Source organism: Ovis canadensis, chromosome 15 (genome assembly GCF_042477335.2).
Source record: "Ovis canadensis isolate MfBH-ARS-UI-01 breed Bighorn chromosome 15, ARS-UI_OviCan_v2, whole genome shotgun sequence".
NCBI classification, from domain to species: Eukaryota; Metazoa; Chordata; class Mammalia; order Artiodactyla; family Bovidae; genus Ovis; species Ovis canadensis.
The window spans coordinates 60,702,208-60,722,579 of NC_091259.1; the positions used below are offsets into that span (position 1 = coordinate 60,702,208).

Genomic DNA, 20,372 nt, shown 5'->3' on the forward strand with positions numbered 1-20,372 from the left:
TTTATTTATTAATTTATTTTTTTTAGGTGCTAAGATTATCAGTAAAACATTCATCTTTTAAAATTATATAGTCTATTTTTTAAATTTTAATTGAAATATAGTTGATTTATAATGTGTTAGTTTCAGGTGTACAGCTATATATATATATATATATATTCTTTTTTAGATTATTTTCTATTTTAGGTTATTACAAGATATTGAGTATAGTTCATACTATGAAGTAGGTCCATGTTGGTCATTTATTTAATGTGTGTACATTTTAACTCCAAAGAAAGTGACTTAGTCGTGTCTGACTCTTTGTAATCCCATGGACTGTAGCTCACCAGGCTCCTCTGTCTATGGAATTCTCCAAGCAAGAATACTGGAGAGGGTTGCCATTTCCTTTTCCAGAGGATCTTCCTGACCCAGGGATGGAATCCAGGTCTCTCTCATTGCTCCATCTTCCGACAGAGCCACCTTTAACTCCAAACTCCTACTTAATCCCCCATCCCTTTTCTTCTTTTGTAAGCAAAAGTTTGTTTTCTATGTCTGTGAGTTTGTTTCCGTTTTGTAAATAAGTTCATTTGTATATTTTTTAAGATTCCACATAAAAGCAATATCATATGATGAAATTCTAGGCTTTTAGACTTAAAAAAATTTTCAACATTACTTAGCATTATCACACTTTTTCCCTCCCTCCCACCCTCCCTTCCTCATTCTGTCTCTCATCCTCCTTCCCATTCCCCACCCTCAGGGCATACTATACCCCCGGGGAGTGATGAGGATGGGATAGGTGAGAGTCAGAGTCAGTTAGTGAACTTACAACTGCTCTGGAGAAAAACAAGGATCCTAAGTTTTAAGAAACTCACAGGCTTGACCTTCCATTTTGCTGTAGTATGAATTATTACAAATTGTTAAAAACTTAAAAATATAGGTACTTACTGATTTCTTATTAGGCTGGCTGCTGTCATATCCAGTGGTAATATCTCGTACGTGCAATATAGCAAATGTCCCACAAAACTTGGGGTATTCTTTTGGAGAATCAAAATTGCGAAGCCTTTCAAATATACTTTTGATGGTAGTTGGATCATAACATAAGAAATATGAAGTTTTTGAAATATGATAACCATATCTGTACAAAGATTTAAAGTGTTAAAATCACATTTCAAGTCACTCTTTAGAAAAGTACAAATTAAAGATAAGCCTATTATTGTGTTAAGCAGATAGTGGCAGTACTTAATGCAGACAATATTAGTACTTTTTAAAAAGGAATGACTATTCCTCAAAACAAGTTTATAAAGTTAAAAGTAGCACCAAAAAAATCAGAACACGAAATTCCAAATAGTAGAACTTACTTTTCATAAACGTTAATCAGTTGCTGTTTCAATGTTATGTTCATGGTTTCCAGGTAAGATGCCATCTCAGCAACAACAACGGCTGCACTCACACCATCTTTATCCAAAACGGAAGTTCCGCACAGAAAACCTAAGAATTAAAAAACTCTTTAAAAATGAGGAAAACATAAGCCTACATATAATTTCAGTAGTTTCATATTTCTTCAGAAAGATCAATGCATTTAAGAACCTGGTAATAAAGGAAACCCACTGATACTGAGCATATGTAGGGGACCTTTAAGGGTTTGTTTTTTTTCTGATGAGAAATGTATCTACACATTTCTGAGTTCTTGATAGTTTTTATAACTCAAAGTGTAAAACCAGATGACAAAAATTCCTCTCTATAGAATCATTATATTTGAAAAAAGTGCTCTCATTCATATTTCAAATATTTTAATTTTTACTACATACCTATAGACTCTTCAAATGAAAAAAGGACTTCTTTCCCATTTTCCAGGAGGTCTTTTATCCTACTTCCAATCCATTTAAAACCTGGTAATGTTTCCTGAAATGCAGAAGAGGCCACTCTAGTTAAGTGACTCTCTCAAAAAATATATATATTAGAGAAAAGCCCATCACTAAATGCACGTAACACTTCAATAATGATCTTCTGTTATGGTCTTCAGTCCACAAAGATTTATACAGTGGTAAACATAGTCATAAAGTGCATGGATATATATACATTGCCACAACTGATGACCTGCTATTTATCGAGCATAGTAATAATGATATAATTCACCAAATATAATCCAATAAGTGGTGATGTATATAGTCACAAAGTACCATAAATCCACACATATATTATGATCAAGCACTGTATATCAAGCACTGTAATAGGTGCTTTACATCATTATCTTTTGCAATGCTCACAAAAACTCTGTTACTGAAACAGAGGCTCAGAGGTTGAGTAAATTTGCCCAAGAGTACCCTACATATGAGAGCCAGGATTCAATATCACTTCTCAGAAACTGCTCTTCAAGTTGCATTGAAAGCACTAATGTAAAAGTGCCTACAAAGGTTGTAATTTAGTCCCTCTGAGTAACCAAAGGCCATAAAGCTTTTTAACAATGCACTTTCAACATTATCACAACATATACTTGAACCAAGTATCCTTTTACCATAACACCATGGCCCAAATAAAACCATCAAGAAAGTTACTAGGTTCTTCTTTGGTAATTAGATTTGAGGACTTTTCATCTGATAAGCTGCTGCTGTGGCTGCTCCTAAGTCGCTTCAGTCGTGTCCGACTCTATGCGACCCCATAGACGGCAGCCCACCAGGCTCCCCCATCCCTGGGATTCTCCAGGCAAGAACACTGGAGTGGGTTGCCATTTCCTTCTCCAGTGCATGAAAGTGAAAAATGAAAGTGAAGTCGCACAGTCGTGTCCGACTCTTAGTGACCCCATGGACTGCAGCCTACCAGGCTCCTCCGTCCATGGGATTTTCCAGGCAAGAGTACTGGAGTGGGGTGCCATTGCCTTCTCCGTCTGATGAGCTAGTGTTCATTTTAAAGACACGAACTGCTTTAGAGTCAGAAAGAGCATGTGATACACAGTGACTCTAGAGCTCTCTTACTAATTTAAGATTTCTCATTCACCTCTCCACCTCCTCACTGGGAAAAAAAAAACAAAAAAAAAAGCCCAAAATCTCTGCAGCACCACCTCCAGGAATAAAAACAAGAAAGCACATATATAATATTGGTCTTTAGAATCATGTTTTTTCTCTTTTGTGCCTATCATGGATTTTCTTGCTACAAGGAAAAGGCCCTGATGCTGGGAGAGACTGACGACAGGAGGAAAAGGGGGCAGTAGAGGATGAGACGGTTGGATAACATCACTGACTCAATGAACATGAGTTTGAGCAAACTCCGGGAGATAGTAAATGACAGAGAAGCCTGGCGTGCTGCAGTACATGGGGTCGCAAAGAGTTGGATATGCCTGAGTGAATGAACAACAACAATAGTAATTCAGAATTTTAGGTTTGAATGAATTTTCAATTTCCTCTATTTTGCTGTTTGTAATTTAGAAAGCCAGAGATTGAAAGTTCTATTTCATTAAGAAAGGTACAATTTTCTTTTAGTTAGCCTATTAGTGTTAAGATCTATAGCTTGACCGTGGCTCAAGGCCCAGAGATGACTTTTTCACTGATACTTGGCCAAGTGGGCAGAGGAAAAACAACTTAATTGGCATTAGTCCCAGTAGCTATAAAAGGGGTCAGTTTAACTGCCCGAGGTTCACAAAGGTTAATGATCTGTGCTGAGAGAGAATCATTATGTTTTTTTGATGTAGATCACTGGGTCTTAATTTGTAATTTAGGAGACTACTTAAAGTTTCTTTTTTTAAATTTTATTTAAAAGTTTCTTAAGACTGAACCTGAAGAGGCTAAACAAGTGGTCATGACACCTACAGTTTTTTGGAGTGGAGTTTATGTTATTTATGAGGTCACTGGGAGCCAGATTTTCTTGGTAAGAAAGCCAGATACTGTTGTATGGAAAAATGAGCATTAATGCAATTTGTAAGAATGTTTATCTTAGTTTTAGAAACTCACATACAGGATGAATTTGGCTCAAGGTTTCCAAACTATCAAAAGGACTTAATCTTTTAGTTAAGTGTTAATAGAATTTGAAAAAAAAAAAAAAAGGGAATTAGAAATGAAATCAATAGAAGTCAACTTTGGTGGGGAGATGGCTTTAGCTTACAGAAATAGGTTTAGAAAAGGAGCACACAGATATTACCTATTCTTACCTCAAAGTGAAATCCTTCTTTTAGTGCAATTGCCTTTAAAATTTTGGACGAGACTGTGGTGGCTAACATATAAATGTTCTTCACATCAGCATTTCTTGATTTGCTTTTCTTCCAGCAATCAAACATCCACCACCCAAACAAGGCGGCCAGCTCATTCCCTGTGAAAACTTTCCAAACACCACTGTAGAGAGAATGAAAATTCAAGTCAAGATCTTTGTAACTTCTCATTAAAACTTCTTGACCCCAGGACCTACAAATTACCATCCTTCACAAAGGAAAACCTAAAAACTACTGTATGGGATTTTTGAGAAAACATTTACTATTACTTTTCTAACTGATCAGGGTGAGCTTAGGGTAGGAATGGCAGCAATGTACTTTGAAAAGCTATGACACTGTTACTTGTATTTTCTTACTTAAAGAGAAAAAGGTTATAATATGGTGTCCTTTTTATGTAAGGACATTAGTCATGACATTATAATGGCAAAAATACACAACAACCCAAAGAACCATGATTAGGAAATGATTACATTCATAAAGCAATGTTTTGAGATACTACACTAGTTTAAAAATTAATATTTTAAACAATATTTAAAGATAGAGAAAAATGCTCATAGTACAGTATTATGTGGAAAATAATCAAGACACAAAAGTATATATATATATATATATATATATATATATACAGGATGATCACAATTTTATAAAAAACAAATATATCTTGAATATTTGAATGAAGAAAACATAGGAAGGAAACATCAAAATATCAACCTAGGCGGTTATCTCTGGATTGTGGGCTTACAGGAGATTTCTTTTCTTTTTATTTTTTTAAATTTATTTCCAATGAGCCTGTAAGACTTAAAATCAAAAACTGTTTTTCAAAGTTTAAGATTTTAATCAAGTAACAGTTTCTACTTACTTCTCCTGAAGTTCTGCCACTGCCAGTCGGTCTGCATCAGGATCTGTAGCCAGCACTATCCGGGCGTTTTCTTTCTCTGCCAGTCTCAAAGAAAGTTCCTGAAATAGTGACCCAAAAGCTGAATTACATTGACGATGTTAAATTCAAAGTTCATATTCCTAAATGTAGGCACTATATTAGTGATAATGAATTTCAGAAGGAATATAGTTTGGCTAACTTTTTTTAACTTAATTTCGTAGAAGTATAGTTGATTTACAAGGTTGTGTTGATATCTGCTGTACAGCAAAGTGGTTCAGGTACACATATATATATTCATTCTTTTTCACATTGTTTTCCACTATGGTTTATCACAGGATATTGAATATAGTTCCCTGTGCTATATAGTAGGACCTTGTTGTTTATCCATTCCATATGTAATAGTTTGCATCTGCTAATCTAGTTTGGCTAAATTTAAAATAAGACTAGGAAGTAGGGAAATCCACCATAGGGATTTCAAACAAAACAGAATATATGGCTCTAATATAATTTAAAAGATGTAAGCTAAAGTAGTTTTTGCTCCTGTAAGTAATCTTTGAATTGTCAGAGTCCTATCCACATGATAAACTTTAATATACTAAACCATAATTTAAATACAGAAAAAATATACCAGTACAGATTCTCCTTCTTCAGGATTTGGGCATTTAACAGTAGAAAAGTCTGGATCAGGATCTTTTTGTTCTGGTACTGGAATTGGAGGCTTAAAACCAAATACTTGAAAAGCCAATTGTACATAGTCATGTCCGACTCCATGAAAAGATGTATGTACAAATTTCAAGGTGGTCTTTGAGTTTAATTCCCTGTAAAGGAAAATATCATTCAATCACTGTCATAAAACTCATTACTTGTGGTATAATTAAAATAATCTCAAGAAAAGGCTAAAATCTATTTTGTCAGGATAGGAAAACTACACTCAACAAACCATAAACCATAATGTTTTCTGAAAACAGTGTTAGCTATTTATGGAACAGTTATAGAAACATGGAAATTGTATAGAAACATCAAATTTTAGAGGAAATTTCCTTATCTTATATACAGTGAATATATATATTGAGTTATAATTTTTAAAACTTTATTAAGAGGTATTAGTAGTAGTTAAAAAGTAGTTTAAAAGTGCTAGTGGCTAAGTCATGTCTGACTCTTTGTGACCCCGTGGACTGTAGTCTATCAGGCTCCTCTGTCCATGGAATTCTCCAGGCAAGAATACAGGTGTGGGTAGCCATTCCCTTCTCCAGGGAATCTTCCTGACCCAGAGATTGATCCCAGGTCTCTTGCATTACAGGTGAATTCTTTACCATCTGAACCACCAGGGAAACCCATCAATATACTATAAATTTATTCTTCTAAAGTACACAATTCAGTGGTTTTCACCATATTCACAGAGTTGTTCAACCATTACCATAATCAATTTTAGAAAATTCTAATTACCCTCCAAAAAACTCCATACCCCAGAGCCACCACACCCTAACCCTCCCATTTTTCCCAGACATAGGCAACCACTAATATACTTTCTGTTTCTATTTCTATAGATTTGTCTACACTAGACATTTCATTGGAGAAGGCAACGGCACCCCACTCCAGTACTCTTGCCTGGAAAATCCCATGGACGGAGGAGCCTGGTAGGCTGCAGTCCATGGGGTCACTAAGAGTCAGACACAACTGAGCGATTTCACTTTCACTTTTCACTTTCATGCACTGGAAAAGGAAATGGCAACCCACTCCAGTGTTCTTGCCTGGAGAATCCCAGGGATGGGGGAGCCTGATGGGCTGCTGTCTATGGGGTTGCACAGAGTCGAACACGAATGAAGCGACTTAGTAGCAGCAGCAGCAGCAGCAGCAGCAGCAGCAGCAGACATTTCATATCAATATAATCATACAATATGTGGTCCTTTGTGACTGGCTTCCTTCACTTAGCCTATTTTTAAAATTTATCCATGTTGTAGTATGCAACAGTATTTCTTTTTTACTGCTGAATAATATTTCAATGTATGGATATACTATGAATATATTTCTAGCCATTCATCTATTGATGAATATTTGAATATTTGGGTTATTTCTACTTTTTGACTACTATGAACTGTATTATTTACCTACAATTTTAATATAATGAATAGCCAACACATTTTTATCCTTTTTTTTTGTTGTTGTTAATTTTATGTTAAGGTGATATTATCCTACATTCCCCCTTGGATACCTGTAAAAACAGATCTTTTTCAGATCATCCATGTATCTTCTACAAATGTCCTGCAAAGGATCTCTCTTTAGTGGGCTGGTATCCACTAAATTATCATTCCAAGAACCATTCCAGGGTTCCACACATTCTTCTATACATTTTAAAATTTCTTTATCATGAGGAGATGTGATCTGAGCACCATTTTCCCAATAAACCTAGAAGATAGGTAAACACAGCTATAAGCACTTGAAATGTTGACCATATGTTTTCTTAGCTACAGTAGGGATATTTGACTTTACAAAGAAGCATACCAAATTAGTCAAGTAGACAATGTCAATGCTGGACTAACTTAATAAATACCTAAGGATATTGATGGTAATGATTCCAAAGGGACTTTTCAACAAAATGATTCTGTATTATTTTCTCATTTAGAAGAAGTACATTTTAATAACAATACAAGTAAAATATAATCAGGGCACCATTATGATATTGTTAAAATATGCATATATCGTAGCATCCAATCATAATCTTAGATCTATAATTATATACTAAAGAAGATCTAAGAAACCATGCAAAAAACTTGATATTATAAAATTTTAGCATTATAAAGTGGTTCTGTTATATGATAAAGAAGAATTTATTTTTCAGCTATAAATTAAACTAGAATTTATGTCACACCAAATAAAGTCTATTCCAGGGAAGACAACAAACATATTAATTATTCCATACACATTTCAGTATACGTATTTTCAGTATTTAATGAAAATACATTTCATTAAGTTGTCAGTCTGTCAAGCAGCCAAATCAACAAGACATTAGGAACAGTTAACAAAAAAAGCAGAAAATATATTTCTATAATTCACAGGATCTCAAAGTTAGAAGGGACTCATCTATACCAACTTCTCCCATGTATCTGACATCAATCCCTTCTACCACATCTTGAATGAAGGAAAGAAAAATACTTGAATATATACTATGTACTAAACTTTGTGCCAAGCAATATGGTAGACTAGATGACTCAAAAAGCTAAAGTAGAAAAAGTATTGTCTAAAATGCACAGCTTAGTTCACAAAAATGAAAGAGAAAACTCCAGGCAGTGGGAAAAAATGAAAGAATGATAAACTTGAATGATAAAGCTGTGCATTGATGCTGTGGCCAACTGGCCTTTGAGAAGGCCAACTTGCCATTTATCTGGTTCTTGATTGTAATGCCCAGGTGGAAAGCAGGAAAATGGAACTGAGATGTCCTTCTTAGTGGAAATGAAGATTAGAAAAAGTTCTGTCCACTATTACTGAAAGATGATAAGGTAGCATGTCTCTCTTCTTAAGTTCTGGCTGATTAAAAAATTTCAAATCTGAGGCCTACATTAACATAAGAATTGCTCCCAGTTGGTGAAACTCCTGAGGTTCCTGCAGAAATTTAAAAAACAAAACCAAAAATCCAGTTGAAGGGATGCTCCCACATTCCAAGCAGCCAACAAGATCCTGTTCATGAGCCCTGAAGGCTCTCCATGAAAATTTATTTAACATGAGAAAAATAATCTTGGCCTTTCTCCCTGCCTTTCTTCTCACCTTATATGTGAATGTGATGCCTAGAGGTACAGCACCCCTTATACAATGAGCACTTGAAGAAAAGGCCAAAACAAAACTGCAGGGATGCTAGGTCCAACAACATTGAGCTGTAGAACCATACCAGTTGCCACATACTTCTGGATTTTTTGTTATGTGAAACAAATTAACTCCTATCAACTTTAACCACTTTTGTGGGTTTTCTGAACCTGTAGCAGAAAGCATCCCTCCCTGATACAGTAACAGAGAAATCGGTGCAAAAAAATATACCCAGGAATAAACTTAAAAGGAAATATGAAAGATGAAAAATCTTTAAAATGTGACTAAAGGGTCTAAAAGAAGGAAATGGCAATCCACTCCAGTACTCTTGCCTGGAAAATTCCATGGATGGAGGAGCGTGGTAGGCTACAGTCCATGAGGTTGCAAAGAGTCGGACACGACTGAGCAACTTCGCTTAAAGGGTCTAAAAAGTAGTCTTGGAAGAATAGAAAGATACATTCTGTTCTTGAATAAAGAGACTCAAAAATTACAAAAATACTGAAGCTCTCTAAAGTAATGTACAAGTGAAATATGATACCAATAAAAAAGCCGAAATAATTTTTCCAGATGGAGAAAAATACCATAAGAACATTCACAGAAAAATAGTCAAAAGGTAAACAATAATATGGGGAGAAATACCTGAAAGACAGATGACCAAGAGCTACTTTGGAGTTTTCACAAATCTACAAGGAAAAGAGCAACTACCGAAGACAAAAATGAGTAAAGCCTTTAATAGACTTTTCAGGAAAGGGAACACAAATATCTTATAAATGTATGAAAAGATGCTCAGTCTCACTCACAAGACAAGCACAGATTCAAGATGACATTTCCACATATCTGACTGGCAAAGATGAAAAGGTCTGACAAACAATAATGGATGGTGTGGGGTAAAGACCCTCCTATACTGCTGGTGGGAGTAGCAGCTGGAACCACCACCTTGAATAGAGAATGACAACCTTTATTTCATAGATCCTTTGACTCTGAAGTTTCACATCTAGAAACTTATTCTATAACTCAGCAGGGCCATAGGAATATAACGTGAGCCACAATGCAAGCCACATATTTCACATGCCTTTTTTGTATTAAGTCTTCGAAATCTGGTGTGTATTTTACATTTACAACACATCTCAATCAGACTAGTCATATTTTAAGTGTTGGGTAATCATAGGTGGCTGGTGGCTATCAGATTGGACAGTGCAGCTACCGAGAATAAGAATAAAAACAACAGGTAACACTGATCGAGTATTTATCAGAGCCAGATACTATACAAGCATTTTTCATGCACTGTCTCCCTTAATCATAACTCTTGCCCTAAAATACTGGTTCTATTATTACTCTCAGTTTACAGCTGGGGAAACCAAAGCATAGAGAAATTAAGTAATTTATCTTAGGTTACAAAGCTTCTGCGTGGTGGAGGTAAGTTTCAAACCCAGTCCATAACACTCTTGAAAGTGAAAAGTGAAAGTGAAGTCGCTCAGTCATGTCTGACTCTTTGCGACCCCATGGACTGTAGCCTACCAGCCTCCTCTGTCCATGGGATTTTCCAGGCAATAGTACTGGAGTGGATTGCCATTTCCTTCTCCAGGGGATCTTCCTGACCCAGGGATCAAACCTGGGTCTCCCGCATTGTAGACAGACGCTTTACCATCTGAGCCACCAGGGAAGTCCCAAGTGGTTAAGATAACACTCTTAACCACTATTCTATAAGGACTCTATAAATCTACTTGTGTATACAAACAAAGATGTGTGTAGAAAAACATTCACTGTAGCATTATTTGAAAGCAGTAGCAGATTAGAAACAAAATAAAATGTTTATCAACAAGGACTGGTTAAATAAATTAGGATTCATCCATATAGGTTTTTAAAGATGAATGAGGCAAACCTATTTATAGATCGACTGATGTAGAGGATGATCTCTGAGACTGTTTCACACTGTTGTGTGAAAAAAACAAGGTGCAGAACACTATATATAATACCCTGACATTTAAGAGGGGAAAAAGAGGGACTGACCAATACTACACATATGATTACATAGGCATAGATTACCTCTGGAAGGAAACTAAAACCAGAAACAGTATTTGCTTCTGAAAAGAGATGCTCAGGGCAAGGGGTGGGAGAAATACTCTTTATTGTTTTAACTTTTTATAATGTTTAACTTTTATACTTTTTACCTTGTGCTTATATTTCTTAAAGTATAAGAAAAAATACATATATAATATAGAAAAAAATCTTTGAGGGTCTACTCTATGACAAGTATGTTCAATAACAGTAAATATCAAAACAAAGTCCCACCACCCATGAGCTTATATTGGGGAATTAGTGGGGGAGGAGGATTGAACAAACAAGTCAATAAACAAACAAGATAATTCATTATAAAGAAAGCAGGTAATTATAGACAGTGATAAGTTCTGTGAAGAAAATAAATAAAATGAAGAGATCATTGAGGGAAGCCACTTCAGATAAGGTGGCCAAGGAAGGTCTTTCCAAGGAAGCAACATCTGGGCAGGAAACTTAAGGATGAAAATAAGCAAGTCTGCAAGATTTGGGGAAGAGCAATCCAAGCAGAGGAACAAACAAAAGGCTCAGAGCCTTTTGGAGGCTCTGGAGGAACTGGGAGAATGGAAAGAAGCTACAGTGTGACCAGGACACAGTGAGCACAGAAGAGGACTGAGTGGAATGAGGTGGAAGAGGCAGGCAAGAGACAGAATCCTATAAGCCCCAAGGTAAGGAGATTGGATTTAGCAGGAAAGCTAACATGACCTGTTTATATTTTAAAAGATCCTCTGGCTGCTTAGTGGAAAATGGACTGCAGGGAAGAGGAATGGAAGCAGGGAAGAGACCAGCTAGGACGATGTTGTTCAGGCAAAGACAATGGTTTAGAACCGTGGAGGGAGAAGACATGGGCAGAAGTAAACACATTCTACATAGATTTTGGATGCAGAATCTGTAGAACCTGTTAGTAAATTAAATGTCTGGAGTGAAGGAAAGGGAGTAATCATGAATGAATTTTGGTTTTTGCTTGGGTGGGTGGTAGTTTGAATTTATAGAGATGGGTTAAGACTTGGGGAGGAACACACTCGAGTGTATATATGGCAGGTTGTGGAAGAATCAAGGCCTCTGTTCTGGAGATACTAATTTTGAGACATGTTAGGCATCCCAATGGATATCAGGTTGTCAGCTGGATGTAGGAGTCTGATGATCAGAGAACAGATCTGGGTTCTTTACTCTCTGACAGTTGACCTCTCCCTCCTTGCAACTCTCTTACCCCTTCGGTTTTTGTAACATCAGTTTCTTCCTATCTTTGTCCCATCTCCAGATCCTCTTCTTTCTCCCTTCTTTTGAAGTTGATATTCCCTAGAGATCCATTCTTGTCCTCTTTTTCTAACCTACACTGTCTCTGGGCTGCCCATCCAAATAAAGAACTTCCAAATATTCTTAAATGCTCTAACATAATATGTACAGTGATCCCAAATTTCTCCCTGAACAACAGATCTGCATATTCAACTGGCCAAAGGTTGCTGCTGCTTGATTGACCCACAAATCCCTCAAACTTAATTATGTCCCAAACTAATGAATTAGGCTTCTTCACTGCTTCTGTAAATGGTAATAGTCCCCACTTAGCTGGAAAGGGTCAAAATCTTAGATTAGTATAAAATATTCTTTTCCCCAGTAAACCAGAGTTTAGTGTGCCTGGAGTCCCCCCCTACACAACAAGAAAAAGAAATATTAAATTATAGACTCATGAGCCAGGAGCCCCAAATGCTGGTTCAACACTGCTGTATCTTCTGTTTGCCCCTTCTGAGCACCCTTCACCCTTCCCCACCCTGCTTTCTGCCATGAAGCCTGACATACAAACAGATCCTGTGGCCAATAAGGAGTCCCAGCAGAAGACTGGAGGGAAAGGAGGAGAATGAGGTCAAAGTACCATTCCTCCAGCTCTCTTCCTTCAAACTACCACTCATTCTTCAAGTTCTTGGTACAAAATGATTTTATCTCTGAAATGGTAGAGAGGATGATTTGGGATGGGCTGGGGAAATCAAGGGCAGTAAGATATCAGAAGTAAAAAGACCACTGAAGAGACTTTCATAATAGTACAAAAGTATATAAAGTACAATAATACATATTGAGATGTAATAAGGGCCAGTAAGGATACACATTCTTTGAGTGGTGGTGGTACTCAGTAGCTTGAATTGTGTCCGACTCTTTGCGACCCTATGGACTGTAGCCCGCCAGGTTTCTCTGTCCATGGGATTCTCCAGGCAAGAACACTGGAGTGGGTTGCCCTGCCCATCTCCAGGGGATCTTCCTGACCCAGGAATCGAATCCACATCTCCTGTGTCTCCTGCATTGCAGGCAGACTCTTTACCCACCTGGGAAGCCATTCTCTGAGAGGCAGCCTCAGTGTTTTCATCTTCCTGCTTCTAATGTCTAACCCTGCTTCCCACTGTAGAAAATATACTCAGCACATATTATTTAAATAAAATAAGAACTATGAAATAACCAAAGATGAAGAATCCAAGGTTTACCTTGTATCCATTGTCTTCTTTGCGGTTGTGAGATGCCGTGATCATCACACCTGCAACTGCATTGAGTTCCTGGACTGCATAAGGCTAAAAAAGCAATAATACTGTAATTCTGTTTCCTAGCTACTCATACATTTGACACAAGAATAACTTTGATTAAATAACTGGAAAAGACATTAAGATATAAATAGCCTAAAAACTTAATAATCAACTCCAGGTTCACTAGGTGGGATATAACTAAAGCCAACTATTAGGTCATCAATAACCACCTAACTGTTAGACTGAATGCTTTCCCCCCCAGTCTCATTTAACTTAGTCTTACAATTATTTTGTTCCTTTAACAAATATTTAACAAACACCTACTATATACCAGATATTCCACCAGACTCTGGAGATATGAGAGGGGAATTTACTCATAAAATATTATACCTGGAAGTAAATTTAGAAATAATCTAATCTATCATATTTTACACACTATATATTGTTTATTCAATATTATGTAATCATAAGCAAGAATTATATAAGCGTGGAACATAGGTCTCTTGCCTTTTGATTTGAAGATCTTTACATACACTCTGTGGCCTCTATGGCATATAAAAATGAATTTACCATTTCTCCCAAAGTTAATTGCCAGGTTGAATTTCCCTTTTTCATCACAGTTATTATTTATTTGCCTAAGATGTTCCTCCATTCTACCATCACATCCAACTTCTCTCCTCTTGGCCATGGGGGAATGGGCATATGACACTGATCTGACTACAGTAACCTATTCCTTTGATGATTTAACTCAGAGGCTGGCTCATAAGACCCAATTCTTCTCCAAGATGTTTTTGCTGCAAGTAGATTTCCTCTGACTCAAAGACATGGTGATAAAGAGTGCCAAAAACAACTTCCCTAGCAGTTAGAGCAGATCCACTTGCAATAAGAGAGGAAGGCCAACACACAGTTACAGATGGAAATGGTAACCCAGAGGCAGACTCCTACAAAAAAGTTCAGCGTTTCTGGGCCCTCCTTGCTTACTGTCATTCATTAGAGCTAACTGTTTAAAAATTCCTTCAATTCTTTGATCCACTCTGTATACAGCCAATAAATCACTAGTAACAGATTATGGAGACATTATCTAATCATCTAACAATTGGTAAAACTTGCCAACAAAATCACGTAGACCTGACATTTTTATTTTAAGAAGAGTAATAAAAATCAGTTCAATTTCTTTAATGACTACAGGTCTGTTCAGGCTTTCTATTTCTTATCAGTTTTGATGTATTAATTATTCAAGAAAATTGGCCAGTTCTCTTAAGTTTCACATTTATTTGCATCACGTTCAGAATATTGTGGTTTTCTTAATCTGTTCTTAGTCACTCAGTCATGTCCAACTCTTTGCGACCCCATGGACTGTAGCCCACCAGGCTCCTCTGTCCATGGGGATTCTCCAGGCAAGAATACTCGACTGGGTTGCCATGCCTTCCTCCAGGGGATCTTCCCAACCCAGGGATCAAACCCAGGGATCAAACCCAGGTCTCCTGCATTGCAGGAGGATTCTTTACCATCTGAGCCACCAGGGATTGTCTTTTTTCTTTTTTTCTTCAGTACTCTTGCCAAAAGGTCTATTTTACTATTTGTCTCTTCAGAAAGCCAACTCCTGCTTTTGTTGATACCCTCCTTTTCGTTATTCTCTATTTAGCTGATTTTTCCTTTATCATTATTATTTTTTAAATTTTATTTGGATTTATTCTGTTTTTATCCTAACATACTAAAGTCTTAGTTCATTACTTAAAACTTTTTTCCTAATATATTCATCAAGACTATAAATTTCCCTTGAAGTAGAGCTTTAGTTAAATCTCATAGTTTTTTTTGCTACTTAGTGTTTTCATTGCTGCTCTTAAAATCCAGACAGTCCTTGCTTTGCAAAGTTCCAATACACATGAATTTCTGATACCATGTTTAAGTAAATAATACCAGTCTCCTAAAAACATGCTCAAATTTCAGCTGCCTATGCTGTAACTATATTAAGTAAAAACTTGGCTCCTGGCTCTTCAGTCTGAAACAACTATGTATATATGAGATCCATCATGATTAGTAACTGATCACGTCACTGTTGGTCACTGTGCATCTGTGAGCTATTGCACAGATAGCAAAACATGTAGCTGTGTTGCTGCTTTACCTCCCAGAGATAACTCATGTGACAGTTTTGCAAAACTGAATGACTGAAATTAGGAAATGGCCAACAAAGATGAAAGTGCAGCAAAGAAGCAAAAAGTAATAATGGTGGAAGTGACATATGAATCAATCATAAATGAAGTTATAGAAAAATAGCTGGGAACATTGACACTGCTGTCATTCAAGAGACTCCAGACAGGCAATCAGATCAGCTTAGTGAAGGTGAATGTATGGATATAAGTTAAGGATGTGTTTGTGATGAAAACTATGAGGCTGTCCTAGAGTAAGTGATACTGGCAAAAATGGAAATTCTCGAAAACATTTTATGACACTGAATGTGCAAAAGATAAAATGTGGAAAGTTGACCCAGACTTAGAAGGGAATTTGATAATTCACCAAGGCATAGAAAAGACGCACACTCATTGTTAAGTTATATGACAAGAAGCAAGCACTGTTCACACTCTTGAATTTTTAAAGAAGAAATAGAACACTCAAGTGAGTGTTTTATAGTAATTTTGCCTGCTTGATAAATCAGTTTCTGAAAGAAGAATATTAAAATATCCCACCATGACTCTAGACTTATCAACTTGTTATAGATCAAATTCTTATGTGGTTCAACACATATGTGTTGAATGAAAATAAAGTCAGAGCAATATTTGTTTTCTTTAGGTCCTTCGTATCATTTAATACAGAACTTTATGCATGACAAAGATTTGAACCCTGTTTGATTTAAGAAATACTTTTTCAAGAGCAGCAATCTGTATGATCAATGATATAACACACTTACTACGAAAGGTGTAGGAACATATCTTGAAAAAAGATACACAGGAACATCTTTGGCCAGTAAGACTGCAGCAGTTAGCTTAGCAAGCCTGAAAAAGGGACAGAGATTTCACTTGGTCCTTAGTTTACCATACTTAAAAAAACCAACCTCCCACAAAATAAATGCATTACAATTGTTCTGAACATACAGCAATCTAATCCAACCAATTCTTATAATCACTAGTTATTTAAGCTTCATGCTTCAACTTTAAATTGTTAATAAACAAGATTTTTTAAAAGGAACTTTAACAGGGAAGAGAATTGACATTTTAATTTTCTCCTTTTTCCTGATTCAGCTTTTGGTGGCTATTTTACCAAGAAATAAAATTTTCCTTTTGCAAAAGGCAAAAAACATGGAAGAAAGTGAAACCAGAGACTTTGACAAACACAATATACCTTTTTACCCCCTAAAAAAAGTATCACTAGATCATGATTATCTATGTGTGAAAATATGCCGAATCTAATAAAATGGGATTATAGTAAGAGAATACAACTTACATAATATTGCTACCCAGTGCCTTTGCCAAAATAATAAAATCATAAGATAATCTATGATGTCATTCTAAATACTAACTTTAAACATTTAAAAATTTACTCTTTTCTGTAAAAAGCAAAGGTTATCTTTGAAATGCTGATGTTTCAGCTCTAAATAAACACTAGCATGTGATCACATTTTTTGGACAGTTTCCTGTTTCAGAACTCTTATTACTGGGCGTAAAATTTTTTTCAGATTTTACTCCAATCCAGTCTAATCTCTGAAACAATTAATACTGTACCTCTGGCTGCTGCAGCTGCTAGTTACTTGACCCCGTGTGTCATACCCAACTACAAAGCCTCTTTGCTTGAAGTCTGAGAAACATCTCTCAAGGTATTTGTACATCCCCTGAAGCAGATAAACAGAAAAGATTAATTCCTGAGTAATGCCTGCATTTTCAGTGACTTAAAGTCTATGCTTTTTATGTGTGGTGTGCAGCTAATTGGCTCCCAGGGAACTGGCCTCCTCATTTTGCCCGTGTTCACCAACATGAGAGCAACAAATTTCAGTCCTCAAATGTGAGATGACAAACACCCGTTCCCTGAAGTTTTGGACACATTTGATACACAGAAATATCAATAAACTGTTAAATATAATACAATGCATAAAACATTAGGTAAAAAATGATGGGACGTGAAAGTCAGTAGGCTAAAAAAGAAAAACTGTTAGAAGAACCAAAAGAAATTGCTGTTTGCATTAAGGCTCTAGAGAATGGAAGTTTGACCATTTTAGGTCTTACTAAATCATAAGATTGAAGCTAACCATAAGAGTTGATCTATTTATGACATAAACATTTTAAATCAGCAATATAAACCTTCATTAGAATATTTCTTAAGATGGCTGATCCCATTCCTTAGTTTTAAAATCACAAAGAAAATCTTATAAACAAGGAAAATTTGCACCAAAGGAGACAAAAAGTAGAATAAAGTATTTAATATTGAAAATACCACAATAAGCCAAAGCCATTTAACTATTTTATGAATGATTTGCTAACTTTAATAAACACTTTCAACTATACAAAACTAACACTTTTAAAATGTTGCCACATTTAATCCTCACAATAACCCCAAAAGAAAGAAATGCAGGTACCAGTTTTATTTTTGTCTCTGTTGTTCAACATCTCTTCCAAAAGAAAGGAGACAAAATAAGATTGAAGCTCCATTTAATGACTTGCCCAAGGCCATTCATTCACAATGTTATACTAATTTAATGAAGACCTACGATATGGCAGGCACTGCCACGTAACTACGATGCCAGTATCAAATAAGGTCCCAGTGACTTCTGGGAACTGGGAACTTCTTTCACAGTTCTTTCAAGTATAATTATTCTTCCCAACCTACTCCTTATGAGTGAGTGTGTCTGTGTGTGCACGTGCACTCACGCATGTATTACAGCCCAAACTGACCAACTTATTTATTTCTAATGATGATGCTATCCTAAAATCTCACAGAATCTCATACTTTGGTGTAAAAATCCATCTTATCTTATCCCACTATACCTAGGTTCTGAAAAAAAGCTAAGAGTTTAAGAACCAGATTCAATCTGGCTTTTCTACTTCACATATTGGAATCTCAGCTCCTGTAAAAATCTGCACTTCTGTAGAAACTGATTTTCAAACACCTCCTCCACTCCTTTTTGTAAAATCAAGGAATCTTTAGTCAAAATGAAATCTTATGAGGAATCCCAACATATCAGAAAGATCTAACTGAAGCTTTTCTGAACGAGGAAAAGAAAGGGGATGGGGACAGGAGCTAGCAAGCATCCTACTATTCAGTCATCTTGTCATTATTTGTTCCCAAACCCCTGCATTAGCCATTGAGTTTAAAGAATTTCCTCAGAATAAGATCTATTGTTTGCCAGTATTGATTAGAATCATATCTATTGAGCAATTCTATAGTTTAGGACTATTTTTAGTATATGCTAAATGTATTTTGGCCTCCAAAGTGGAGCTCCCTGAAACAGTTAAAGATGATTCACTGGAAAGACAATTGTTTCTAGAATAAACTGCATAAAAATGGGGAGAAATAAAACAAATGGAATCATATCAACACTGCCTTAACTCTCAAATTATATGGAAAGCCATGTTAAAGGGAAATATTTTCAACTAAAATTTCCAAATACTCTGGTTCACCTTTATCAGTGGCCACATGCCAAAACAGATCGCCTTCTATCTAAGTCTGCTTCTTTGTATTAAATGAAAATGTCAATAACCATTTCCTGGTTTGAAATGCAAAGTAATACTGTCAAGAAGTTGATGATGGCAACCAAAATAACCAGAACGTCAGTCTGTAACCCTAAAGATACATACATGACCTCTAAGATGAGTCTTGTGTAAGACCAAAGGTCAGAATTTATATAACATTTTTCATTTGTAAGTATCTTGCTGGATATAAAGCTTTTTTACTATTTTTTTTAAACCTAATTTATAAAGCAAAAAACAGTGATAAAAGTACACATATAATAATAATACTTACCTGTGTTGACTGTATTACTGTAAGATCATTAATATAGCAAAATCCTGCCCCCATAGCAGAACGAAGTCCTGCAGTTCCAAAAGTCATTCGGCAACAAAGCCTATCTCGCAGCTCCTTGTTCATCCCATTCCTTAACAGATTTTCAATTTGCTCTCTTGTTTTTGGATTCTATTAAAAAAAAGATGCATTAAAACTTAATCAGAATCACAAGTAGAGTCCTAATAGGAAGCCCTTCTGAGGAGCCAATAAGTTTTATTCATATATTACAAGGTTCTGCATTTACTATAAATATATTAGTATAGCGGGAAGCCTGGCATGCTGCAGCCCATGGGGTCGCAAAGAGTTGGACATGACTGAGCAACTGAACAACAGCAACAGTAATAAAACACACCTGCTATTTACTGAGTCCCCAAAGTGCCCAGACCCTAATGAGGGTGGTTTATATATCTCTAATCATATTTTTATTTTTATTTTTTTTTCATCTTTTTTAAAATTATTTTTTAATTTTAAAGTCTTTAATTCTTATAATCATATTTTTAAAAATACTATATTTAAGAAAATTTTAACAAACTGATGACCTTAAGAGCTATGGACCCAAAATAAAACTCAGTCAAAAATGACATCAATTATTACCAACTATGTTAAGTTTTAAAAGAAATATGGGAGCTATTAAATAAATGTAATTACAACATGCCTATTAAATACTTCCTAAACATCTATAATTCAAAATGGTCAGATAAGCCTTGTGTGTGGGAGTGTGTGTGTGCGTGTGTGTGTTCTCAGTCATGTCAGACTCTTTGACACCCCAGACTATACCCTGCCAGGCTCCTCTGTCCATGGGGTTTTCCAGGCAAGAATACTGGAGTGAGTTGCCATTTATTCCTCCAGGGGCTCTTCCCCACCCAGAGACTGAGCCCGTGTCTCTTGCATTTCCTGCATTGGCAGGTGGATTCTTTATCACTGCACCAACTGGGAAGTTGCAGATAAGCCTTACTGCTCTTTAAAATCA

General features: G+C 36.0%; 1 protein-coding gene across 3 annotated transcripts in view; it reads right to left on the minus strand.

Annotated features, from left to right (window-relative positions):
• The window catches only part of PGM2L1 (phosphoglucomutase 2 like 1), a 73,139-nt gene that overhangs the window by 22,953 nt on the left and 29,814 nt on the right, over positions 1-20,372 (minus strand). For all 3 annotated transcript variants that reach the window (XR_011249166.1, XM_069553053.1, XM_069553054.1), the window contains exons 2-12: positions 19,364-19,531; positions 17,131-17,237; positions 16,320-16,404; positions 13,376-13,459; positions 7,264-7,457; positions 5,680-5,869; positions 5,034-5,131; positions 4,118-4,298; positions 1,785-1,878; positions 1,335-1,464; positions 922-1,111 (exon numbers count right to left, since the gene is read on the minus strand). Coding sequence is in view for 2 of the 3 variants with exons in the window: in XM_069553053.1 (XP_069409154.1) it covers positions 922-1,111; positions 1,335-1,464; positions 1,785-1,878; positions 4,118-4,298; positions 5,034-5,131; positions 5,680-5,869; positions 7,264-7,457; positions 13,376-13,459; positions 16,320-16,404; positions 17,131-17,237; positions 19,364-19,531 (1,521 nt within the window). In the remaining variant the exon portion in view is untranslated. The remainder of the gene's footprint in view (positions 1-921; positions 1,112-1,334; positions 1,465-1,784; positions 1,879-4,117; positions 4,299-5,033; positions 5,132-5,679; positions 5,870-7,263; positions 7,458-13,375; positions 13,460-16,319; positions 16,405-17,130; positions 17,238-19,363; positions 19,532-20,372) is intronic.